Raw genomic sequence first — 22,840 nt, 5'->3', positions numbered from 1 at the left:
TTCTCCACTTAATTTATGGATAAATGGACTTTCCCTAAACATATGCATTAGATTAGCCTTCAACACACCATTCCTCCAGCACATGTCATTTACTTTGATCCCTATTTCAGTCATCCTGGATGGAATCCAGATAATTCTAAAAAGCACTTTTTGCTGTATGAATCTCAGCTGTAGGTTTATGGCTCAGGGAAGGCTTGAGATTTCATTAAAGCACTGCAATTTGCTATCTCTACTAGACTAGAGGTTTTTTGCATGTATTTCTAACTCTTTCAGATGAAAATTTGGTAGCAGAAGGTGATAAATTAAGGTATAAATACATACAAACCCATATATAGTTGGAAGGAGAGTAGGAAGCGCTTCATGTTTACCTGTAGCTAATGATCTAATGCATTTCAAAAAGAAAGGACATTTTTAATGCACTTTGAATGAATCTCTTATCAAATACCATTTTCCCCTGATTGTTGGTGTCCTTTGCAACCTAATGCATTCATGGGAAAAAAAATATTTTCCGGCCACTTTGCACACTTAACCATTTTCAATTTCCTTAAAAGGCCTTTCTTTCCTTTTTCCTTAAATCCCCTATATCAGCCTGCAAGATTTTGCATTATTTCATGCTTTAGACAAAGTAGCTGTATCTTCTGAGAGCAGGATGCTGCAAAAAGCAGCATGGCTGTTGAGTTACAGTGGTGGATGGTTATTAGTTTAGCGGCAGAAGCAATTCCCCTCAGTGGGAATTTGTTTGTATAGCAACAACAAACTATCTACAGTTATCAGCCTCTAATTTTAACATTATTTCTCTTATATATATATGTATTTTTATATTTTTATATTTTTTAGCTTTATTTTTAATACAGCCACTGCTTGTTTCCCCCCATTACTATCCACATATCTTACCCCTCAGCTTTCCATCTGATATTCTGATGTATGATGCATCCTTTAAAGAAGTCACAAAAGAATCACCAAAAAAAGGGCATATCGGCCATATTTCACTAACATCTTAGCTGGAAAGGTACAAAGGTTGTTTTCTGGATCAAAAATGAGGAACTGTCCTTTCTGGTTCAGTTACAGAGAACAGAACACCATCTGCACGTCCTACACTGAAGCACTCTATTTCCTTTTACTCAGACTTTAATGAAGTTGCAAAGTATACAGTATTGTGAAGAGCACAGAGGTTAATGGCACAGTCATTCGCAGGCAGGTTTTTAAAAGTAAATGCAACTAAAAAGGCAAAAATAGTGGAAATTAATTTAGGGAGCAAGGAGGAGGGGCTGCAAGGTCTCAAGATCTGGTACAAGGAGGGCAGCAATGACAACAGCGAGAGCTGTGCTGAGGCAGAGGAAAGGCCTGAGCACAAGGAGATGGCAATGGGGAACACAAAACCAGAGGGAGCATGCAGCGATACCCAGCACAGACACATGGGTTTTGTGGCAGTCTGTAACTCGGGGACCTCTTAAATGGAGAACTATTGTAAGCCAGAGAGAGCAGCGAGTGCAGCAGGAGAAAAATGCAGATCCTGGTGCAGTAACTGCTGGCTGCTGGAGACTTTCAGCAGTGGGGAAAAGGCACAGCATGCAGCTGTGGCACCCTGGAAATCTCACCAGTAGCACTCCAGCACCAAGGGACTGCTCCTCTCTGCTAACTCAGCTTTCCATTCATCCCATGAGTAGACACAGCTCCTCCTGGCACAGTCAGGATGTGGCCAGGATGCTGAGAGACCAAGGGGATGTTACCTGGGCAGGGTGCACTGCACACATGGCAGTGTGTTCCTGGTTCCACGTTCTTCAGATAGATCCCAGGAGAAAAAAGATAAGTCAATAGTGTAGGTCTTTAAAGATCAATCACCATTCTGATCAAGCATGTAGGAATCAGACTGAAAACATGCAAAAATCCATAAAACAAGGGCTTCCCAGTGGGGCTTTGAATAATAATTATTAGCAACCTTAAAGAAATGAAGGAGGGATGCCTTTGGATTAATAGAGAAGACTTTTCCCTGCCCCAGAAACTTGGAGACCAGTCAGACATAAACCACCCAGATTTCAGTGCTGGAGTCACCACCTCCGAGGAACTCACAGAATGCTCGGGATTCCAAGCACCAAACCCCTGGTACAGGGCTCCACAAAGTGTCCTTATATTAAAATTTTTCAACAATAATTTTAGTTTGCCTGCAGTAGAGTAGAATGAGGTTCCTGAAGACTGAGAATGATGGCACTACTGAGTACAAGAATCAAATTACATCCATGACAAGTGTAACATGAGCACATGCAATATACAAACAGAACCATAAAGAATCCTAAGTCAGTCCTCAGAGAGGATAAAAAACATGGACAGAGTTAAGAAAAACTCTGAAAGCAAATAAAATCACGCTGTGAACAAAAAGATCAGCATTGTGACCAGCAGCTATTGAGCTACTGTACTACTCAAAACAGTTCTGTTTGAACACACTCTGGTCCGGAGTGGGGCATCCAAAGCAGTGAGCTGGGCAGGTGTCAGTCACCTCTCACTGCTGTCAGATTACAACTGAATTTGTGCTGCAGTCAGAAGATGTAGTGTGCACACTAATTGGTGCCAGGGAAAAAAATCCTGTCAAGACGTTTGTTTGGTGGCTGTTATGGATTGGTTTTACAGAGAGCAAGGCCAGGGTCTGCATGCAGAAACGCTCATGCTTTTTCTCTCTTAAATGCACATTACAAGCATTGCTCTTTGCTATATTGATCAAGTAATTTTGAAGGTGGTGTGCTATCTGCATCTCTCTGCCACTGGCCCCCAACCCCCAACAGGCAGGTCAGTGCAGCTCTGCCTTAGGTACCAGGAAATGAAGAAGAGTAAGAGAAAGTGATTAGTCTTGAAACGTATGCGTTTTAATGTAATTGACATTGATTTAACCGCTGGTAGAATTTTTGAAGACAAAATTCAATAAAAAATGGACTGTCGATATCTTTCTTACTGCTGTCTGTTGCTGATTCTACTGCAAAATGCAACAATTTGGAGGCAGTAAGAAATGAAACAAGGCAGATCTGTTGCTGTGCCCTCTTCCTCATGCTCTGCGTGGCATTGCAGCACTTGGGCTGTGCAAGCAGGGCAGCAGTGGGAGCAGAAGGTACCATGCTCATCAGCCCTGGCATCACCATCCTCTTTACTGCCCAGAATGTTGCAAGCTGCTTGTTGATCACTGTGAGCACAAAGGCAGGACATGCAGATCCAGCTAATGCCAACATCTTCATTTCACATTTGAGATCTTGCAGTCAGAGCTGTGTCACCCTCTGCAGCACACATCACTGCAAGGCCCATCACTGTGGGACACATTGCTGCAGGACCCATTGCTGCAGGGCCCATCGCTGCACCCCCCTGGCCCTGCACTCCACTGGCTGCCAGCCCTGCTCTCTGGGCAGAGCATAGGTGAGAGGAGGCAGCAGAACAGCAGCTCCTCGGCTGCCGCCAGCCTCTTCCCCACCCAGTGCCCAACCTGCCACCCCCCAACCACTTCACAAGTCCTTCCCAAGCAGAAAGCAGCCCCCAAATGGAGACATTTTGTTTTTCTGATTTTTTTTTTTAAATAAAAAATCATTGTGCTGTCATGCCAGTAATACGGCCTCCCCTGGTTACGGCACACACCGTGCTTTGTAGCTAGGCAGAGAACAGGCCTGCACTTCCCCTGCAGACTGCTATAAAAGCCAATTAAGTTGTTACTTAATTTTCCTCATTTTTTTTTTTTTTTTTCCCCATTACACACAAGGGGAAGCAGCTGAAAGTCTCCCCTAGCAACAGTATGTAAAATTTAAAGTAAATTATCCCCAGTGATTCAGCTGGCTTACTGCTACAAATGCCTTCTGACTGTGGTGCATGGACACACTGAGCTGAGGAATGGGTCCCTCCTAGAAAGCTCAGTGTCTACTTAAGGGGGTGCACAGAGTGCTTATGTTCATCATAGCTCTGATTACATCCCAGCCCAGCTCTGCCTCAGCTACCAGCTGAGACAAGTGGATTGTCACCATCCAGCCAGGCAGGGAGCTCTGAGGTGCAGAAATCACACAAATATCCTTCTGCAAACCCAAATCCATGCTTATGCAGTTTTTGTTCATAGAATCATACAAGCATGAAAGTTGAAAAAGACCTTTAAGATCATCTTGTCCAACTGTCTACCTACCACCACCCTGCCCACTAGACCGTATCCCTCTTAATACTACATCTACCCTTTTTTTTGAACACCTCCAGGGATGGTAACTCCACCACCTCTGTGGGCAGCCCATTCCAGTGCTTCACCACTCTTTCAGAGAAGATTTTCCTAATGCCCAACCTGAAACACCACTGGTAAACTTGAGTCCGTTCCCACTCATCCTTCTTGAGCCGCATGGCCAGAATAACACATTCTCTACAGCCATGTGTGTGTTTTCTCACCCCTTGTAGCTCAGGCAGTAAAAAACCATGCTGCTTCTCCTTCCACCCAGTGCCCAAAGCCTGAACGAAACATCAAGTAATTATTTGGCAACTGCTGCAGCAGCAGCTTCCTGTAGGTTATCTTAATGGATTTATCGCCCTGAACTAAACCCTGACCATCTGCTCTACTCTCTAATTACAAATGCAGAAAGAACTAATTCACGACTGCATCATAAAAAAGTGAAATAGAAATGATTGAGGAGCAGGGTAAGCTCTGCTCCTCCCTCCAGTGGGTTGTGTTCCCCAACAACAGCTCTCCTCTTCACAAGTGAGTGGCAACTCCTGAGGAACGGGGCTCACCAGAACAGGTTTCATTCCCTCTCATTCATTTGGTTGTATTGTTAAATCTGGGATTCACATAAACACTGTTACAAACCTTTCCTTCTCTCTCAGATGATCCCCAAAACATGTACTTGTAATGCATTTTCTAATCAGGAGAAGCACAAAATGAAGCTGATGAAAAATACCTTAAAACTCTTCATTTCCTCCAATTCACAGTGAAACCCCTTCACTCACTGAAGACACGTGGAGCCAGTGCCTGGCTTTGTGCTGTTCACTCATCTCCACCTTAGTGCTGCTGGCTTGCGAGAGCAGGGGCTGAGCGCCCGTTGCCACTGCCCAGGAACCAATCTACTGAGAAGGACCAATTCATAGCACATAGGTCAGGTCAGGAAGATGGGAGTATCTCAAAATGAGTTGCTTGGCCCTGGGCTTTGGAAAACTTTTTTTCCAGCTATCTAGAAACAGACTGTGATTTCCTCAAGTGCATTTATTATTTGAGAAGTAAGAACTGTGTCAGAGAGCGGAGCAGTATGAGAAGTTGATTCACAGATAGAATGACAGAATCATAGAACCATCAGGGCTGGAAAAAACCACTGAGATCACCTAGTCCAACCCCACCCCACTCTCACCACACCCACGTCCCTCAGGGCCACATCTGCACAGTTCCTCCAGGGACAGTGACTCCACCACCTCCCTGGGCAGCCTGTGCCAATGCACCACCACTCTTACTGAGAAGGAACTTCTCCTACCATCAAACCTGAACCCCACTTGGTGCAACTTCAGGCCATTCCCTCTCATCCTATTGCTGTTACCTGGGAGAAGAGGCTGTATGACAGCAGCAATCTACCATGGATAAATTGTGTCTGAAGAGAGCCTATTTATCACAAAACATGCTAGTTTCTCAACTTTAGATATTAGATGTCATTAACAAAATCTCTTGTATCTTGGGACACAGAGCAGAAACTCCACCTGTATCCTTTCTAATTTGTTCCCTAACACCAATTAAAATTAATGACATTTTGAAAATCCTTTTGACTCTGGAATATCCTTTTGACAGTCGGCCTTTAAGGACTCTTCTTTCAAGCTCTGTCACTAAAAGCTTCCTGTGCAGAGAAGCTGAATTAAAAAGGAATTTAATACACTCCATTGCTATTACACTTTTTTTTTTTTTTTTTTTTCCCCACCAAATCCTTATACCCTTTTATAACTAGAAAGAGCTGCTCATTTGTTGAAGGACATAGGTTAACACAAAAAACTAATATCAGAAACAATGAGATAGTTTAGGACCATCTCATGGAGACAGCACGAGAAGAACAAAGCAGCATAGACAGGGCCTGCAGGCCGGGAGCTCCCTGGTGCCCCACTGCTCAGCCCATTGCAGCAGGGTGTGGGCTTCCCAGAGCAGCTCCTGCTCCACAGGAAGGCTGCACTGTGCTCTGGAGCAAGCCTGCGTGATGCTAGCACCTTGAAGGGGAGCATGTTGCATGCTATGGAATCCATAAAGGGATTTGTTGTATTCGGCAGTTTTCTGCAGCAGTCACAAGGGAGTGATGGGGAGCAGTAGGCAGATTTTGGAAGACTAGAAAATGCTGCACAACCAAACAGCGCTGCACTTTTTAGGAGAGCCTTTTACTAAAGAGTTGTGAGCTTTTTGTCTCATAGCCTAAAACAGGCCTTTGGCTGTGGCTGCCCAGCCTGAGGAGGTCAGACCTTCCAGCCTGCCATTTGCCTTCAATAAATGTCCCTGGGCATTTATTCAGCTTCAAGCAGGAGCTGTCTTTGGTTCTGCTTTGCGCACAGTTTCCATAGATGGCATCTCAGCATGTCAGTGAAACATCAATGAGCTGGAAGAGCAGGCTGGTTAATTAGCATGCAAATAGGCTCCCTCCTTAATGAGAAAGAAGCTTTTACTAGCTCACTGAGCCCCCAACACATGAGTTCCTGCTATGTCCTACAAATAACATTTTTATAGGTCAAAGACACACATGAGCGCATTTTTGCCCCCACATTGCTGGCATTGCTGCACATACACCCACCACCTGTATCTGAAGTGTGAATCCTGCCTGGTAACACTGGACAAGGAAGGCCAGGTAAAATCATCCCAATATAACCGATATCTTTCAGTGTCAGAGGTAGCATTTTTATAATAGAAAAATAATTAGCTCATTAAGAGGTCTAAGGAGCTTTTCATTTATCAGCAAAGTCCTGCTCTAATGGCCATACTGGTAAAGAGCAGGAAACAATCACACCCCACAGCCATAGAGCAGTCCAGCAAAGCCCATGGAAAGGTGCTGGAGCAGAGCCCTGTGATCCTCCCCTGGGTGACATCTGCGTGAGGCACAGCCCCTGAACTGCAAACTGCTCTGAAAATGTAGAAATGTATTTGTGCCATGTCTTAACCTTTGCTTTATCGATCATTACTGGAGATAGGCTACCTGGGCAGACAGACTCTTGCCATCCTTCATTCTTCTGCTTTGCTGTGATGGCATATACAACGGTTTCTATGCATGCTGTTTTGGGGCTTTGCATCGTCTGGGGAATTTTTTGCTTATTTTCAAGTTTTCTGAAGAAAATAGGTACTGCATGAATTGTGGGGGGGGTGAAACGGCTCTTGTAAAAACCACCACGAGAGCTATGAATATGAGTATTAATGCACTTTTCTATTTTAACCAAGTTGGCACGTTAGCCAGTAAAAGCCTATTGCCTCTGCACAGCCTCCATTTTGACACTGTGTTGATACCAAGTTGGATTTTTGGAGAAGGGAGTCACGAAATAGAAGAGGTTCAGATTCATGCAGAGGACCTGTTGATGAATTAGTACATCATCATCCCAAATCCATATTCACTAACAAAAGATTTGTTTGTTTTTGCCTGAAGCCAGGTTATACACACACACACACACACACACACACACATATATATATAAGGTTTTGAAAGTTCCTGTTGGATCTGAAAAGAAACATTTGTTTTGCTCCATAAGTTCTGGATCCTTCTCAGGGTCCAGAGTTAAATAGTTACTGATGTTTACTGGGGAAAGTGTTCAGTTTCTACAATGCAAGGGAGCACAGAGTTTGAAGGAGTGACATGCTAGAAGCCTTCCGCTGTTGCTGTTGTTTAGTAAAATCAGAAAATATATGAAATGCATTAATTCCATGAATTAGACAGCAGTTGTCCCTTGCTGGAAAAGATAAAACAAGTGGAAATTAACCTGGATGCTCAACTACTGATCAGAGACCAAGGGCGACAGAGGGGAAGCATGGAAACATTGGTATGCTGCTGCCAGCAATCTGTACTGCCTCTGCATATACTTTGGGGAAAATAGAAGAATCCTTCTCTGTAGCCACGTGTTGCTACAGAAGCACCCCTCAGAAATGTCTCTGAGCCAGCAAGCTGATCTAAAAAGACTGAAATAATCCACTTAGAATCCTGTTTGCCATAAGTCTCTATACATGCAGAACAAGCAGACAGAAGTATGCAGGTCAAGGCATTAGGTCCTCCCCTATCAAAATCTCACTGACAGCACCACTATCTTCAGTCTGCTGCTTTGCTGGTTCACATTCATTAGAAAGGTAGAAATCACAGAATCACATAATCCTTAGACTTAGAAATTAAAGGGAGATTGCAAGCACTAATTTATAAATCATCTCTCTTCTCTGTGGCAGGACAAACTATTTACTTTTACATAGAGTATATTATCCATAATTATAGCAAGTTCCAAGAAATATAAATGGAATGTTTTCCCCAGAAGCAAAGTACACTGTTGAAGAACCACAAGAAAAAAAAAATGTAGTTTGGAAATAATTTAAATCTATATAATAAGCACAATATATCAAATATTCTTGATCTTTTAAATTTTAATTTTAATCTTAACGTAGTACCAGCACTAACAGCCTCCACTCCCTCCCTAATTTCTAAGAACTGAGGCTGGCTATGTAAAATATGATTAATTCCATGTTTAGAACAACATACCAAATGCAGATATCTAAGGTAAATTCTCAGAAAATGAAGAGTGTCTTTCAGCAAACGTCTGTAGAAATGTATGCATTTCCTTTGGACTGCAACCCCCTTTTGTTTCATAGATTACAGCATATAATCATCTTAAAATGCTTATTTTTGAGAAATTTGGGTGCGATTAAATATATTTGTACTGATCAGCCTCTACACTTTCTTGTTTCATCAGAAAGCCCGGTACAAACATCAGATCTACAATATACTCTTGAGGAGGAAGCAGAAGCCCAGTTACTCCTTGAGGAGAGTCATCAACCAATTTAACTTCATTCCAACCTCTGTTATACTCGCCACGAACTAAACTACAGCCAATTCCAAGTCTGTCTGCTATCACCTAAAAGAGAAAGAAAAGGTGTTAATCATTTAGTACAACTGGCTTGTGTGATAGCGAGTGATGCTTAAAAAGAGCTTTCTTGGTACAGACTGTGTAAATATCTGTGGTGTTTCCAAACTGCAAATATTTACTGTTGGTTGTGCTTAGACAGACTGCTTATAGATGCTGTTTCTACTACATTCTATGCACTGCATAAAAACTATTCATTTTTACTCTTCTCAGACAGCAACATATTCATGCATCAGCCTGTCTTTCAGATCTCAAATGAAGAACAGAATCCACACTGCACCGAAAGGTATTCTTTTTCCTGGAAGACTCTGTTCTGCACAATATTCTGAAGAACCATTAACACAAGTAATGATATGTGTACCTTGCATATTTTGTATGCACTGTAAGTGTAGAAAGGTAACATTTTTATCAGTGTTAAATTTAAGGTCGCTGCTTCACTCCAAAGCATGCTCTTTGCTCTTCAGCACCTTCTGTGAAATGAAACATGAGGTGAACTAGATAGAACACCTCCATGGCCTCAGCTCTAGGTTGTCCCCAGCAGTGCTGCAAGGGCTTCCAGATACAAAAAAACTCACTTTCTCAGAATGCATCTGCTGTGAAGAAATAAAATTCTGAAAGATTTTTACTTTTACACACAAAGATATTCCAGACTGAGATTGCGGAGGCTTTAAGAGAGAGGATTTGTCCCTACAAATTTGTACCTACAAATGTTTCTTTGGAAACATAATGGTGAGAGGACAGTGGATGGTAAGAGAACTTCAGTACTGCTTCAGCACAATTAATTCCTTCTCTCATACCTCCACAATGCATGTCAGGAACTTTCTCTCCCCATGAATGTCATATATTTTGCATTGTACTCTTTCTCCCTCTATACTATTTCGTAGGTCCTCCCCACTTAGTGTCTAAGCCCTTCTTCTCTTTTTCTTTTCATCCAAGGAGAAGAGGCCAGCTACCCAATAGCCAAGGAAAAAGGAGAGCATGGATAAACAGGCTGACATGAAGACAGAGGAAGAAACAAAGCTTTCTAGTCTATGCAACTGGAACATAAAAGCTGTTATGCATTGTCACAGAATACTGGACAGATAATGAATAGAAATGGTCCCAGCATATTTACATTTGCAGCATCCAAAAATCCCCCAGGAAACTGCATAATTCAATATTTTACAGTTTACAGAAAATATAAAATGTTTCGACTACCAAACAAATATCTTGACTTTTTGCCATTTATCAAGTGTTCTGCTGATATCACTTAAGACAATTTAATGAGAAAAAGAATGTCTACAAAAAGAAGCAATGCTGGCTTTCGTTCACTGGGAAATCAATTTTGCCAGTAAAATATGTATACACTTCTGTAGACTTAGACATATACACAAGATATTACATTAATATAAATATTAGATTACTTTAGATTACACTGATGCAAGCATACTCTAGTTTTAATATCCGTTTAGCAAAAATAACATTATGTTATAAAGTAAATGTTAACATACCTTGAAAAGTAAAGCCCTGTGGTAAAATGTTCCTTTTTTAACTTTCCCAATAGGCACAATGTTGGATTTCAGTTCAAATTTTATTTCACTTATGTGTAGCTCCCAGCTGAAATCGTGTAGTTTGTCTCTTTCAATTGCACCACCCATTTTGTCTGCAACAAACCTGTTCCAATGCATACCACGATCAATTAAACCTACAATGCCTCTTGAATTTATCATAAAATAGAAGGTACAGAAGCAATAAGAGAATGATATATATAACTCTAACACTGTTGCTCTGAATGCTGTAATTGTTTTACTTAGTAGCCTTTTTTTTTTTTTAAATAATATTATCTACTGTTAAACATAACTGTAAACATAAATATCACAGACCAAAGACAAAGCTGCCAGCGGTGATTCTGGAGAGGTCTAGTGTGAGCACCAAATACGCAGAGAACATCCTCATCAAAACTGAAATCAGTGAGTAAATAGTTCAGAAACTAATGTTCATCTCTGCAGATAACAGATTATTTGAGCAATGTAGTGCAACCCCCAGCCCTGGCATTTGTTTGAAATTTTAATTAAAGCATGAGAATATGTGACAAAAATAATCATAGACAACATTCACAACATGGAAAGTAACTACACCCAGAAAGGGTACCTCAATCTCTACATGTGTTTTCTTATGCCAAAGCCAACATTTGGGCAGGAGGTTATCTTTATCCTTAAAAATAAATAAATAAATAAATAGTTTAAATAAAGAAAGAAAATCAGAACCCACAAGCTATGCAAACACTGCCAAGAGAATGCCTTCTGGGTGACTGTGCACAAACAGGATCCAACTCTGATTTGTACATCCCCACCTCCTCTCACACACATCTTCACCTCCCCTCTGCCACAGCTCCTCTATGCACAGAGCTTTGTTCCTCTTGGAGTCCTCAGATGAAAGCATGGGTATTATTGAGGGCTGTAACTCTGAACAAGGTGCTGCAGAGCTGACATGACAGTCACTACCTCAGACCAGGAGCAAACTTTTGCATCACTGCCTCCTTAGTAAACCTATGCAAACAGGTTTTAGTCTCACATGCATGCAGAACAATTCAAGGGGTCTTATTTCTCAAAATCCAGGGTCTAGGGAGGTGCTGGTAGCAGCAGCACAGGAGTTATTGCAGAGCAGACTGGATGTAGTACTGTGAAGCTAGAAATTACAGCGTGAGCCTGAAGAAGCAAAGGGGTCCAAAATAATCTCTTGTGCTGCTCTTGCCTACAGCCAGCTCTCAGTAAAGGGAGTGAAGGCCCCTCAGCCTACATGCACACCACTCCTGCATGTGCACAAAGGTGTGCTGCACTTGTTTAAAAGGAGGCAGCCAGTACCATGGTGCATTCCCTAACCCATGCCAGTTTCCTCCCAGCAAAGACAGTATGGATGTGCCTGGGCTCCTGCAGCTGCCTCCTTCTTCCCTGATAATTCAGCACATGCTACCCAGACACACACAGAAAACGCAGCATATGAATACAAATCCCTGCAGAAAACATTCTACTTCAGTTCTTGATAATCGTTTCACCAGCTTGTGTATTTGCAGATATTTCATCTGTATGTCTGAAGAGCGGATTTGAAGGAGTATTTTATGAGTTCCACCTTGAGAAAGACGGTGTAGTTTACACACAGCTAGATAGTTAAGAATGAATACTCGTCTTGTCTAATTTTGCAATCAACAGAGAAGACAGTCCTCATATCGTAGTGGACCGCTTGGTTAAAAATGAGGTTAGTAGAAAGAAAAAAACAAATTTTGAGAGACTCAGTGGGATCTGACGCCAAACTCTCCAGGAAACTGCTAAGATAGTAAAGGTTAAACTAAGGAGAAGATGAAAGAAACCACACTGCTTGGAGATGACAGTGATTGGTGCCTAGGCTGAGCGGCCAGCACTACTAATGAATCACACATTGATAACAAGTGTGTGTACACACATCATTGCAATGTTCTGGCACTATTAAATCATCAGGATGTTAATTATAGTAGCACCTGAAAACTCCTTTTAAAACTGTTCTGTGCTTTTGGTATAGAAAACAAAATACAAGAGAGTTCTTACCCCAAAGTATTTTTAAACTTACAGAGCAAGAAGGATCCTAAGACAAGGAACAGACATAAGTTACAACAGTCTCAACCGTTGTGCAGTTTTTTCTTCACTGATAATGCTTGGTTAATTACAGACTTTTTTTCTGCAATGGTTACATCCCACTAACTGGGTGCATGCATAGACAGCAGCAACTGCACAAAGTTCTACATACAGGGAATTAAAAGGGCACCTCCTGGGAATCTGGACCCCCTCTTGCAGAACACAAAATTTTTGCATTTGGGTCAGTTTTTTTTTAAACCCTCATCCAAAACCCACTGGAGTCAACAGAATGTTCACAGCAATTTGGGGCTGTGAGTAAATAATGGCAAGTAATGCTTCTTTCTAGTTGTTTGCTTTAAAATCCAGGGGGAAAAAAACATTAGTTTCTCTCCTAATGTTTGATTGCTGTTCAACAACCTTCAGGGCATTATCACAGCCAAGATGACAAGTAAGAATAAGGGTCATCTGCATTATCACAAAATATGTGCAGTGTGAAGAGGAATGAGAGGGGATATATTTCATGAAACAAGCTCTCTAATAAAAGGAAATTCTCAGAATTAAAATATTTTAAATACTTTAAAGACAGTCTTCATTGTGCATTCATTTGGAGAACAAACAGGAAAGTTTACAGTAAAATGCTGGAAATCCTGACTTATCAGAAATGCTCAATGGAAAGGCTCACTACAGATGTATAGATGTCAAAAACCTGAAGCTGCCAACATGAGTATTTTCAGAATGAGAAAATTATACCCCTTTGTTGCAAATGATACTTTAATTACTTTAAACTAATTATAATAAAATAATAAGAAAGAAACAAAATAAATACCAGGCCAAAGCTGTTTTTTGATTCCAATTATGGGTGGGAAAAAGAACAAACTTGAAAAAGTTGTCCTGTGAAAAGAAAACTGTTATTTTACCAAATCAACTTTGTTGCATTATTTATAGAAATATAATTAGGTACTCACTGTGCAAGAGCCACAACCTGTTCCCGAGTAGTGGTGAGTGGCAGAATTGTTTTAGAAGCATCATTAATATAATTCATTAACATGAAGTCGGGTGGTGGTTGCCACTGGACATCTTCCAGATTTACTTCATCCTGGACTTCAGACATAATCTCAACTTCTTTCATTTTTTCTTCTTCTTTCTTCCCTTTCCCTTTTCTTACATAGAAAAAAAATACATTAGAGTACTGTTACTTCTAAGGTCCAAATCCTGAACAGGTCCCATAACCAACTAGCAGAAGACTAAATGAAATGCTTGCTTTGCTCAGATAAAACACTGTGCATTTCACAAGTTTCGTAGGAACTACAAAAATCAGCACCTCATGGGGGCTATTATTAAGGTCCATAGAATCAGATATTTTAGGATTTTTTATTTGTGGGAATGCATAGAACTTGTGTTTTATAAGCATTATGTCTTTTTTCAGCATGCATCTTGAGTAATTCTACAGGGAAATATGACAAAATTCCTTTCATTTCTTTTTTTTTTTTTTTTTTTTTTTTAAATCCATAATACTGCCATCATTCTTGGAAGAAAAAGAAAAGAAACAAAGGGCCACAAGAGAGTGTGCTTCAGGGTACAATATAATTACTGTATGCTCTTCAAATTATTCTTAAAATTTTTACAATGAATGGCACCCTTAAGACTTAAGAAGGCATTGTACAAAGCAGAAAGGCATTTACCATTATCAGCAGTCTAATTCAAGCAATTTGCCTTCAGAATATTTTTGAACTTTTACCTATTAAGATTTATCATATTCACAAAAAGTCCTTTTCATAGGTTTCAAAAAAGTACATTTTTTAGAAGGACAACCAATTAAGATTTAATCTTCAAAATATAGAAAATTCACCACTGTCTTAAATAAACTGTTCCTAATTACACTTGCACTCCAAAAAAGCAGGCAAACTGTTTTTGTTACCTATTTTGACCCTATAGCCAGGGGTCCTTATAATGGTAGAACAAACAACTACTACTCAATTTATGCACTTAGGTATTATGCTTAAAAATAACTCGTTAAAGGGAACAATATCAGAACGGACTCTCACCTGTCCAGTATCTGATTTACCAGCTTTTCAAAATAACAGACATCTATAGACAGCATATTTCTTGCTCTTTGACTGTTTTTTTCCCTGCTCCTCCCCTTTATCCTCTTAAAACATTCTCTTCCCAATGGGAAGTGTGCCAAGTGATTGTGCTACAAGAGGAACACAATCTTTTTTACTCAAATGATGGTTGGATCGCTTTTATTCTCCTTCATCCCAATTTTTCAGGAAGAAAAAACTCAATAGAAGGGTGCCCACCCTTCTCTCACTGGTTTGTTTTCTTGCTGCTTATTTCCTGGAGGTACGACTCCATTCTGCTCCTTGGTGAAGTGGCTGTTTTAACGTCTTCTACATCTGTCTCTGTGCTGTCCAACAGTCCATTATATGTGCCCAAAAATTTGTCTCGTAAAGAACTGCATCTTACAGCTGAAGGCTGTAAAATGAACAGTGACCGTTGCAGTAGGCTTCTACTAACCTTTTCATATCCTTTCTTTTTATCCCCATTTTGTTATGAGAATTATGACATCAGAGGAAAAAAAAAAACAACACTCCTATTTCTGAAAATTGCCTTACTGCTCATGATGAAGTTGTTCAGAGAGAAAGTGGTGAGGTGCTGGCACAGGCTGCCCAGGGGTGTGGATGCCCCATCCCTGAAGGTGTTCAATTCCAGGTTGGATGGGGCCTTGGACAATCTGCTCTAATGCCAGATCTGGAGGTTGGCAGCCCTGCCTGCGGCAGGGGGGCTGGAACCTGATGATCCTCAGGGCCCCTCCCAGCCCAAGCCATTCTATGATTCTATGACATGCTACAAATGCAAAGCAGTACTGCAGAGGAGAATTAATCATGGTAAATAGTTTTCAAGCTGCTAGGATTCCTGTTTTGCAAGTTCAGTACAAATATCCTGTAGAACACCAGAGAGCCAGCATGAGGAAGACAGCAGCCAATGCACTATACTGCCACCAAAGAACAGCAATTCCTCCTTTTTTGTCTTCTTTTGTGCACAATAAAATCTCTTGCCTGTCTTTCAAAAAGAAGTAAATATGAGCATTGGAAAGTATATTCTTTGAATGCTCTGTAAGTATACAGCATGGAAGAGATACACGTTTATCAGTCTATGTTAAAGTTAACATTTTAGTTCAGTCACTGTATATATCAGATATGCAACTGTTTGATCAAAAATGTTGCTATCTGCCTATGCAAATACATGTCAAACTATCAGCGAGGCACTTTCTCTACATCTAATTCAAACACTTTCAGCAGACAATATAATTCTCCTTTCTCTTAGCTTTCAACTACAGTTTATATAAACCAGTATCACTTTTCAAAAACAGTGGTTTTAAACTGTGTTCAGTGGTACTTTGCAAAATAATGTTGAACAGAAACGTATGATCAAAGGGAAAAAATATGTAGAAAAAAGTATAAGCATGTTTAAGACTTGGAGTCAGCCACTGACCTCCAAGTAACTTCCATATATCTCACAAATTAATAGTAATAATGATGTATGAATTATGGATTCAAAATGAATGACAATGAGGTTATAAATCATGCAACTTGATTATGACATTCAAAAGCAATTATTTTATACTTGAAGAAAGAAGTCTCTGTATCCATGCAAGTTTACTATGGGGAAATTGAGCCAGGCATTTGTTTTTTCCTAAATTAAAATTTCTGCTTTCCACAAGAGTTAAGATTGCTAACAATGCAGTTATTTATTTACTGTGTAATTGATACAAATTATATTGGTCACTTCACAAGTAATGCCTCCTGTATATTTCCATGGAAACTGCAACAGATACGAAGAGCACAGTAACACTATTTGATAGAGAAAATTCTCAGCTATAGAACACTATTTTTCAGTATAGTCACCACCACTAGCTATGCATTTTCACCAGCAATGAACAAGAGCCTGCATGCTGTGCTCACAGAAGTCTGCATCGCTGCCCACAACATGGTTTGTCTCTCATGTCACTGTCACCACTGCTGAAATGCATCACCCACTACTCACTGGGCTCACATTTATGTTCTGGTCTCCAGAAACATTCAGCAAGCATCAGTGAACATCAATGGGTGCAATTTTTTCCACTTAGAGGAATTCAATTCCACACCTGTGCTTCACATATCCTTTCAAGTGAGACACCATTTTGTCAAACTGCCCCTCTGCTGTCATCTGGAATAGGATATTGGCGAGAAGGTTCAGCCTCTACTGCCATACCACCAACATTCGCTTCTGACACTGTGGGCCAACACTACAAAATAGGAGGCATTATGTCTGGAGCAGCCCTTGTACATTAAAAAGCAACTACCTAAGGGTGCCCTCACAGAAATAAACACACTATCTTGTCAGAACAGGTCTCTAAGCTCTGCACTTTAAGACTGTGCAAAATAATCCCAGTCTCTAGAGCCTCTCCAGAAATGACACAAATGCCCACAAGTACAGAGCAATTATTATTGGCTTTGTACTCCCCCATCACTTCTGCTCCCTTTAAGTAAACTGTCATAAACATGGGATGGACATCAGGAGGACCATTCAAATCAGCAGATGTTACAGTAGGCCTGGTAAGAGACTAAAGATGCTTCCTTTGCATCCCAATACAAGAACCTTGCACAACATCCAGGTGGCAAATTCTTTTTTCTTTTGTCTTCTTTTTCCTTTTCTTTTCTCTGTCTTAGCAAACAGTTGTTATCTCAAACCATGAGTTCTTTTTTGTTTCCAATCTCTCCCTTTCTCTTGACTGGGAGGAAGTGAGCAAACAGCTGTGTGGTGCTGAGCTGCTACTAGGTTAAACCACAACAAACTCATTTCAGGTATTTAATATGAAATGATTTAAACTGAATTCCAGAAGTACATACAGAATTACTAGCCAAATTGTAACTCAGTAACTTTTGGCTAGCTTAATCCTGCAATTTGGTTTGAAGTCAGAACTGCAACACTTGACCATCAGCAGCTATTATCTATCAAAAATTTGCATTTCATTTCTAAATGAATATAATTCAGAATGTAACACCTTAAAGCTTTTTCTCTACTGCGGGTTATGCAGACCAAAAGACCTTCTTCCATATAGCTCCCGTTTTTCCTCCACTGGAGATACCATTAAGCTATTGAGATCACAAAGCAAGTTCCAATTTTCCCTTGTCTTTCTTTACAGCACATTTAATCTCCCAGGCACATACAAACTCATACAAGCACAGAAATACACAGCAGTACAAGAAATCAGCAATTACCTCTATCAATAAATGGTCTGTATAAATACTAGCATATCACAGTTCACGGATGAACTCCAAGCTGAAAATTGCAACCGTGGTGCCCTTGTTCCTATGGCAGACATTCGCCTTTTTGCAACCCTGAAACTATTAGTATTCTGTAATACTATCAGTGATGAGAATTCACAGCCCTTAGAAGTGGCTAAGGACCTCTATACTACAAAACTAGATAAATTTGGAAGTCAGGACCGAGACCCACAGAAACCAACATAATAAATGGTTGTACTCCTAAGTTAGCAAACATAAAATCTGAGTACAGTTATAGGCTGTGTTGCGTTCCTATCAAGAATTAGACACCATCACACCATCCCCCAGATTGCAAGGAGGTCCATTCGGACTGGCTTTGCAGTCCTGAGCATTCCCCTGGAACTAGAGATGTACTCCTGCCTTCTCTAGAAGGCACCCCTGCAGCAGTGACTGTGCAGCTGCTCAGTTCAGGTGAACTGAACTGAAGGTGAGTCAGTTCAGCTGGAAGACTATGGTTCACTTTTCCACAGTAACAAAATTTAATTAAAATACTTAATTTATAAGTCATTAAGACAAGGACAGAAAAAATGCCTTCACAGACAGAGCTTTCTACTTTATCTGTTTTGCCTTTCTAGGGAAGCTAGTGAAACTGCAACAAACCAGAATAAGACTGCTAATCCCCAAGCATCAAGCAGGGTCAGGCTCAAATACTTTTTCTATAGAAGAAGAGAATGAATTTTCCACAATGAGATTAGAGATTTGTATCTATTTGGTAGAAAACGACCTGCTCACTAGATCAGACCCACAAAAAGGACTAGTAAGACTGTACCTGATGTACTGTATGGATCAGAGGGAGCTCTCCAGAGCGAGGCATTTTTAGGCTTATTGCTGTCAAAATTGAGATAGTACTGAACACACTCTTCACTGCTTTCAGTCACTTGTAGAATTTCACTGGAAGAAATTTACTCTATGAAAAAGGATGGATGTAAGCAGTAGAGGGACTTCTCACTCATAGGTGTAGCTTTTTTATTGAGAAAGAACTACCCTAATTTCCCTGTTGCTTAATTGTCAAGTTAGAAAATTATTGCATTTCACTGCCTCCTAGGGATACTGAAAGGAAAAACAGCCTGAGAGATGTTCAAATACAGTATGGGGAGGACTAATAACTACTTAGATAGACAAATGAAGATTACTGCTATTAGGTTGTGAAAGAAAGACCCTGAAAACCTACTTAAAATTGTATTTGAGCTATCGTACTCTGTTAGGAAACTGTGTATTACTATTTTCAAGCACAATAGCAGAACACTGATAACTAGTAAATTTTAATACCATACCTTACTTTTTCTCTACTACTTTTTCTTGAAGTAAAAGGTGACAAAGTAGTCTGTTCATAAGATAAATGCTGTGGCTTTTCCTCTACTGCAAGGACACTGCAAAGAAGATAGTATTTGCATGTTAAATTATGAAAATAGAGCTTTGAATTTAAAGGACATTAAATATATTAATAAGAAATATATAAGAGGAAGAAATAATAGAAATAAACACAATACTGATTCAGAGATCAAATATAAAGCACAGGATACCAATGATGGACAAGTAACTGAGTAGTAGGATTGAAACTAAGGTGCAAAGGCAATAAGCTGTATGAAAGTCAAAGAAAGAAAACCCAATAGTTAAAAGACAAGCATGGAGATCAACAAAGAGCACAAAAGGTTAATTTGTCACAGATATTCTCAGACATCTTTATGGTGTCGTATACAAGCTTAAAAGGGAAGCTTCTGATACTGTAAACCAAATATGTGATGTGTTGACAGAGAAGAAGATTTTGGATTTGCAAAATACTGGTAGAGGATTCTTTGATCTGTGGGACTGTTTATACAAAATGACTCCCAGTTAAACAAGGCCAATACCAACTTCCTGCATTCAAATCTAAGATTTGTTAGGCTGGTTTCAGCTTAAACAGAGAAGGAATTGACATTGATTCTCTATCAAGCCCAAAAGCCTTGTGCTGCTTCCTGGGACGCTGTGCTTAAAATTCCATGCATTTGTCTGCACACAAAGATAATCAAATCATAGGTTTAATTGTTGCGTGTTGATGTTCTGTTTTGATGGCATAATTATTACAGCAGATGACAAGCTCTGTTATAGCTATTAATAAAATGAGTGTTCCACCATGAGAAACCAAAGGGTGCTCAGTGAACGAGTCTTCTTCACTAAGTTTTCTAACAGAAAACAGAGCAAATCAAGTGAATAAATGTTTTCTGTCTGAAGGGAAAAAATAGTGATTTTACAAATTTTTCTTTTATGAAATACAAATCTCTTGCCTTGTAGGACATGTAGCACTCCGTTGAAATTGAAATAGATCTCTCACAGTACAAACTACGTAGTACTTTCATATTGGAAACAGTGGAATGGATGGAAAAATGAATTATTGAAATAAATATTACTACATTACTCACTCTTCTTGCGGCTTAGCATTAATGAAGATTATGGCCCGACGGTCAGCAAGCTCTTGCATACTCAGTTCCTCCAAAGACAGAAGTTTTACACCAGGTTTTATCTACAAGAAAATTACAGCAAAAGATTCAGTGCTGTTCTCAGTTAGAAGTGAAGACAAAAAATAGTTTAAGAGCCATATAACATTTCTCATCTTCAACAGAAGACTTACATGAGAACTTATAAGAATCATTCTAAATATACAAAAACAGTATTCACCCTATTTGCATTTTCCTTCTTCAATTTTCTTAGAAAATATCATTTGTAAATAATCTAGCTTGTGATTATTGTTACTGTGTCATTCTAAAATCTAGGATAAGGTAACATTCCTGACTTTGAAGACACTGCAATTTAGGAAGGAATTTTCAAAAGTAAGAAAAAGCTTTAAAGGCATGCATTTCACTGATCTCTCAGTAAGAATAATATTTTTAATTTATTTGGGCATTTTGTAAAGAACTTCCCTAATTTAAACTGAAAATACTAACTTGTGATACATAGTGGAGCCAGTCTTCATACATCAGCAGTGCTTTGTGAGAGAAAAGGTCATGACCAAGGTGAAAATATGAACCCTTCTTTATGTAAAAATAAACGAAAAGTCCATAGGTCATTCAGAGTCAGATTGCTATCAAATATACTGCAGTGAAAGATACCAGAAGAACTAACTTCTGAGAAAGTCCCTGGTAAGGAATAGGAGCTCAGCAGATTACACAGGATTGTAAGGAGATTGGGAAGAAGACTGTAACTAGGGGATAGCATAAAGATGATAAGATTTCACCATAAAGAAAGATAAACAAAAGAAATTATTATAAAACCCGGGAGACAGCATAACAAGAAAACAAGCAAAGTTATTTTAGGTAGCCAGATGCTGGCTTCCGTTACAGTCTTCTTTCTTTTTTTCAAAATGAAGAAGAAAATTTTACTGTTTCTAAGAAAAGTAATTTAAAGTAGCTTACCTTCCCATAATCATAGAATCCATCAGTAATGACATTACTTGATGATAAATATCCCATTTGGCTGTACTTCTGGGAAAGATTGTTATCAAGTAGCCTTTCCAGAGCAGCTTCACTAAAGTTATTTCTGCGCCCTGTTGACTGATTAATTTCTTCTAGGATGTCTAGCGCACTGTTAGACAAAACACAATGGCTAATTCATCATTAGGTACCCATTCATTGTTATTACATATTTTTCAGAATTACCAAGACATGGACTTAATTCTAAGAGCTAGCCTAATGCTGTTTAGACCAGCAAGGAGCTTGCTGTGCTACGATCAAGTCTTTTTCTAGAGGAGAAAAAATGCCTTGCAGTGCTCAAAAGCAAAACCAAATTCTTTTCAGCAGTTAAACTGTTACATAAAAAAATGCTAACAGGGTGCCACAACCTTTCATGAGAAAGATGCTGGGTACTACAGAGAACTGGAGAAAAGAAGAATGTCAAAGCCAAGTAAAAGAAGTTCTGTTCAGAGCTGACTGCAGCATATAGTTCAGGAATCCCTCTCCATCTTGTAACAACTGTAGCAATTGGCAGACTCCAGCTCCCAGTCACGCAAGGTGTGAATCCTGGTTTAGGGCTGCTCCTGTGCTTGTGAAAGAAACTGACAGAGATGAGCTGAGCTCAGCTTAGCACGGAAACATAAGCAGTTGTGGAAGCAGAACCAGGCTGGCAATACTTCTGCAGCATGGAAGCAGAAACAAATGATCATGGGTATACTGGAGGGCAGAGATTTATTCCTTGGCACTGAAATCCACATACTGATAGCTTCTAGCCTGTGAAACTTAGGAAAAACTTATTAGGAAGAGAAAGAAAGTTGAATCAGGAGAAACACAGTTCAGTTTTGAAACTGTTTAGGAATTAAAAAAAACATATCAGGAAAAAAAAAGAGGAAGATGTATTCATGTGTCAAATTTGTATGTGTATGTCAGTATACACGCAGAAATTCTTCATATTCTAAGGAATAAATTTTATATATTTTTTATATATTTGTATATATAAAATGGACTCCACAGTTGGCCGGTCCATTTCTCTCTCTGAGCTACAGAAGGTGTCTCAGCTCTGCACACATACAAGATAGACTTCTGAAAGTGTGTCAGATGAAATCCAGATAACAAGCTTTGCAGACAAGGCAAGTGACAACCATCTCTTTTATAAGAGAGCACTGGGAGAAAACAACCACCATTCACACTATTTGTCATAAAGCAAATCTCAACAAGATCAGGCAATCAGAATGTAAGATAACAAAGGGATTTCCCCAGGGAAAATTGAGTCTAGTGAGTATAGCAATGTCTAAAACATGGCATTAGAGGCATAATGGCCTCACATGAAGGAAGGACAAGCCAAAAAGGGAGAAAGTGCAGAAGCACTAACAATACTGTGACTACCTGAAAACCCAGAAATGGAAACATGAAGACTTCCAACAGGGAAGAA

The 22,840-nt window shown here is 39.7% G+C and overlaps 1 protein-coding gene across 1 annotated transcript in view; it reads right to left on the bottom strand.

Annotated features, from left to right (window-relative positions):
- Positions 1 to 8,847: 8,847 nt before the first annotated feature.
- The window catches only part of ARMC3 (armadillo repeat containing 3), a gene marked incomplete at both ends in the record, with an annotated part of 49,149 nt that continues 35,156 nt past the window's right edge, over positions 8,848 to 22,840 (bottom strand). The window contains 6 exons of the mRNA XM_079538675.1: positions 8,848 to 9,057; positions 10,557 to 10,719; positions 13,619 to 13,813; positions 19,258 to 19,353; positions 20,383 to 20,483; positions 21,373 to 21,541. Coding sequence (XP_079394801.1) covers positions 8,848 to 9,057; positions 10,557 to 10,719; positions 13,619 to 13,813; positions 19,258 to 19,353; positions 20,383 to 20,483; positions 21,373 to 21,541 — 934 coding nt within the window. The remainder of the gene's footprint in view (positions 9,058 to 10,556; positions 10,720 to 13,618; positions 13,814 to 19,257; positions 19,354 to 20,382; positions 20,484 to 21,372; positions 21,542 to 22,840) is intronic.

This window comes from Tetrao urogallus, assembly GCF_951394365.1.
Source record: "Tetrao urogallus genome assembly, chromosome: 7".
In the NCBI taxonomy this organism is placed as follows: domain Eukaryota; kingdom Metazoa; phylum Chordata; class Aves; order Galliformes; family Phasianidae; genus Tetrao; species Tetrao urogallus.
The sequence above is the reverse complement of the archived record's forward strand: the minus strand, read 5'-3'. Positions and strand labels throughout refer to the sequence as shown.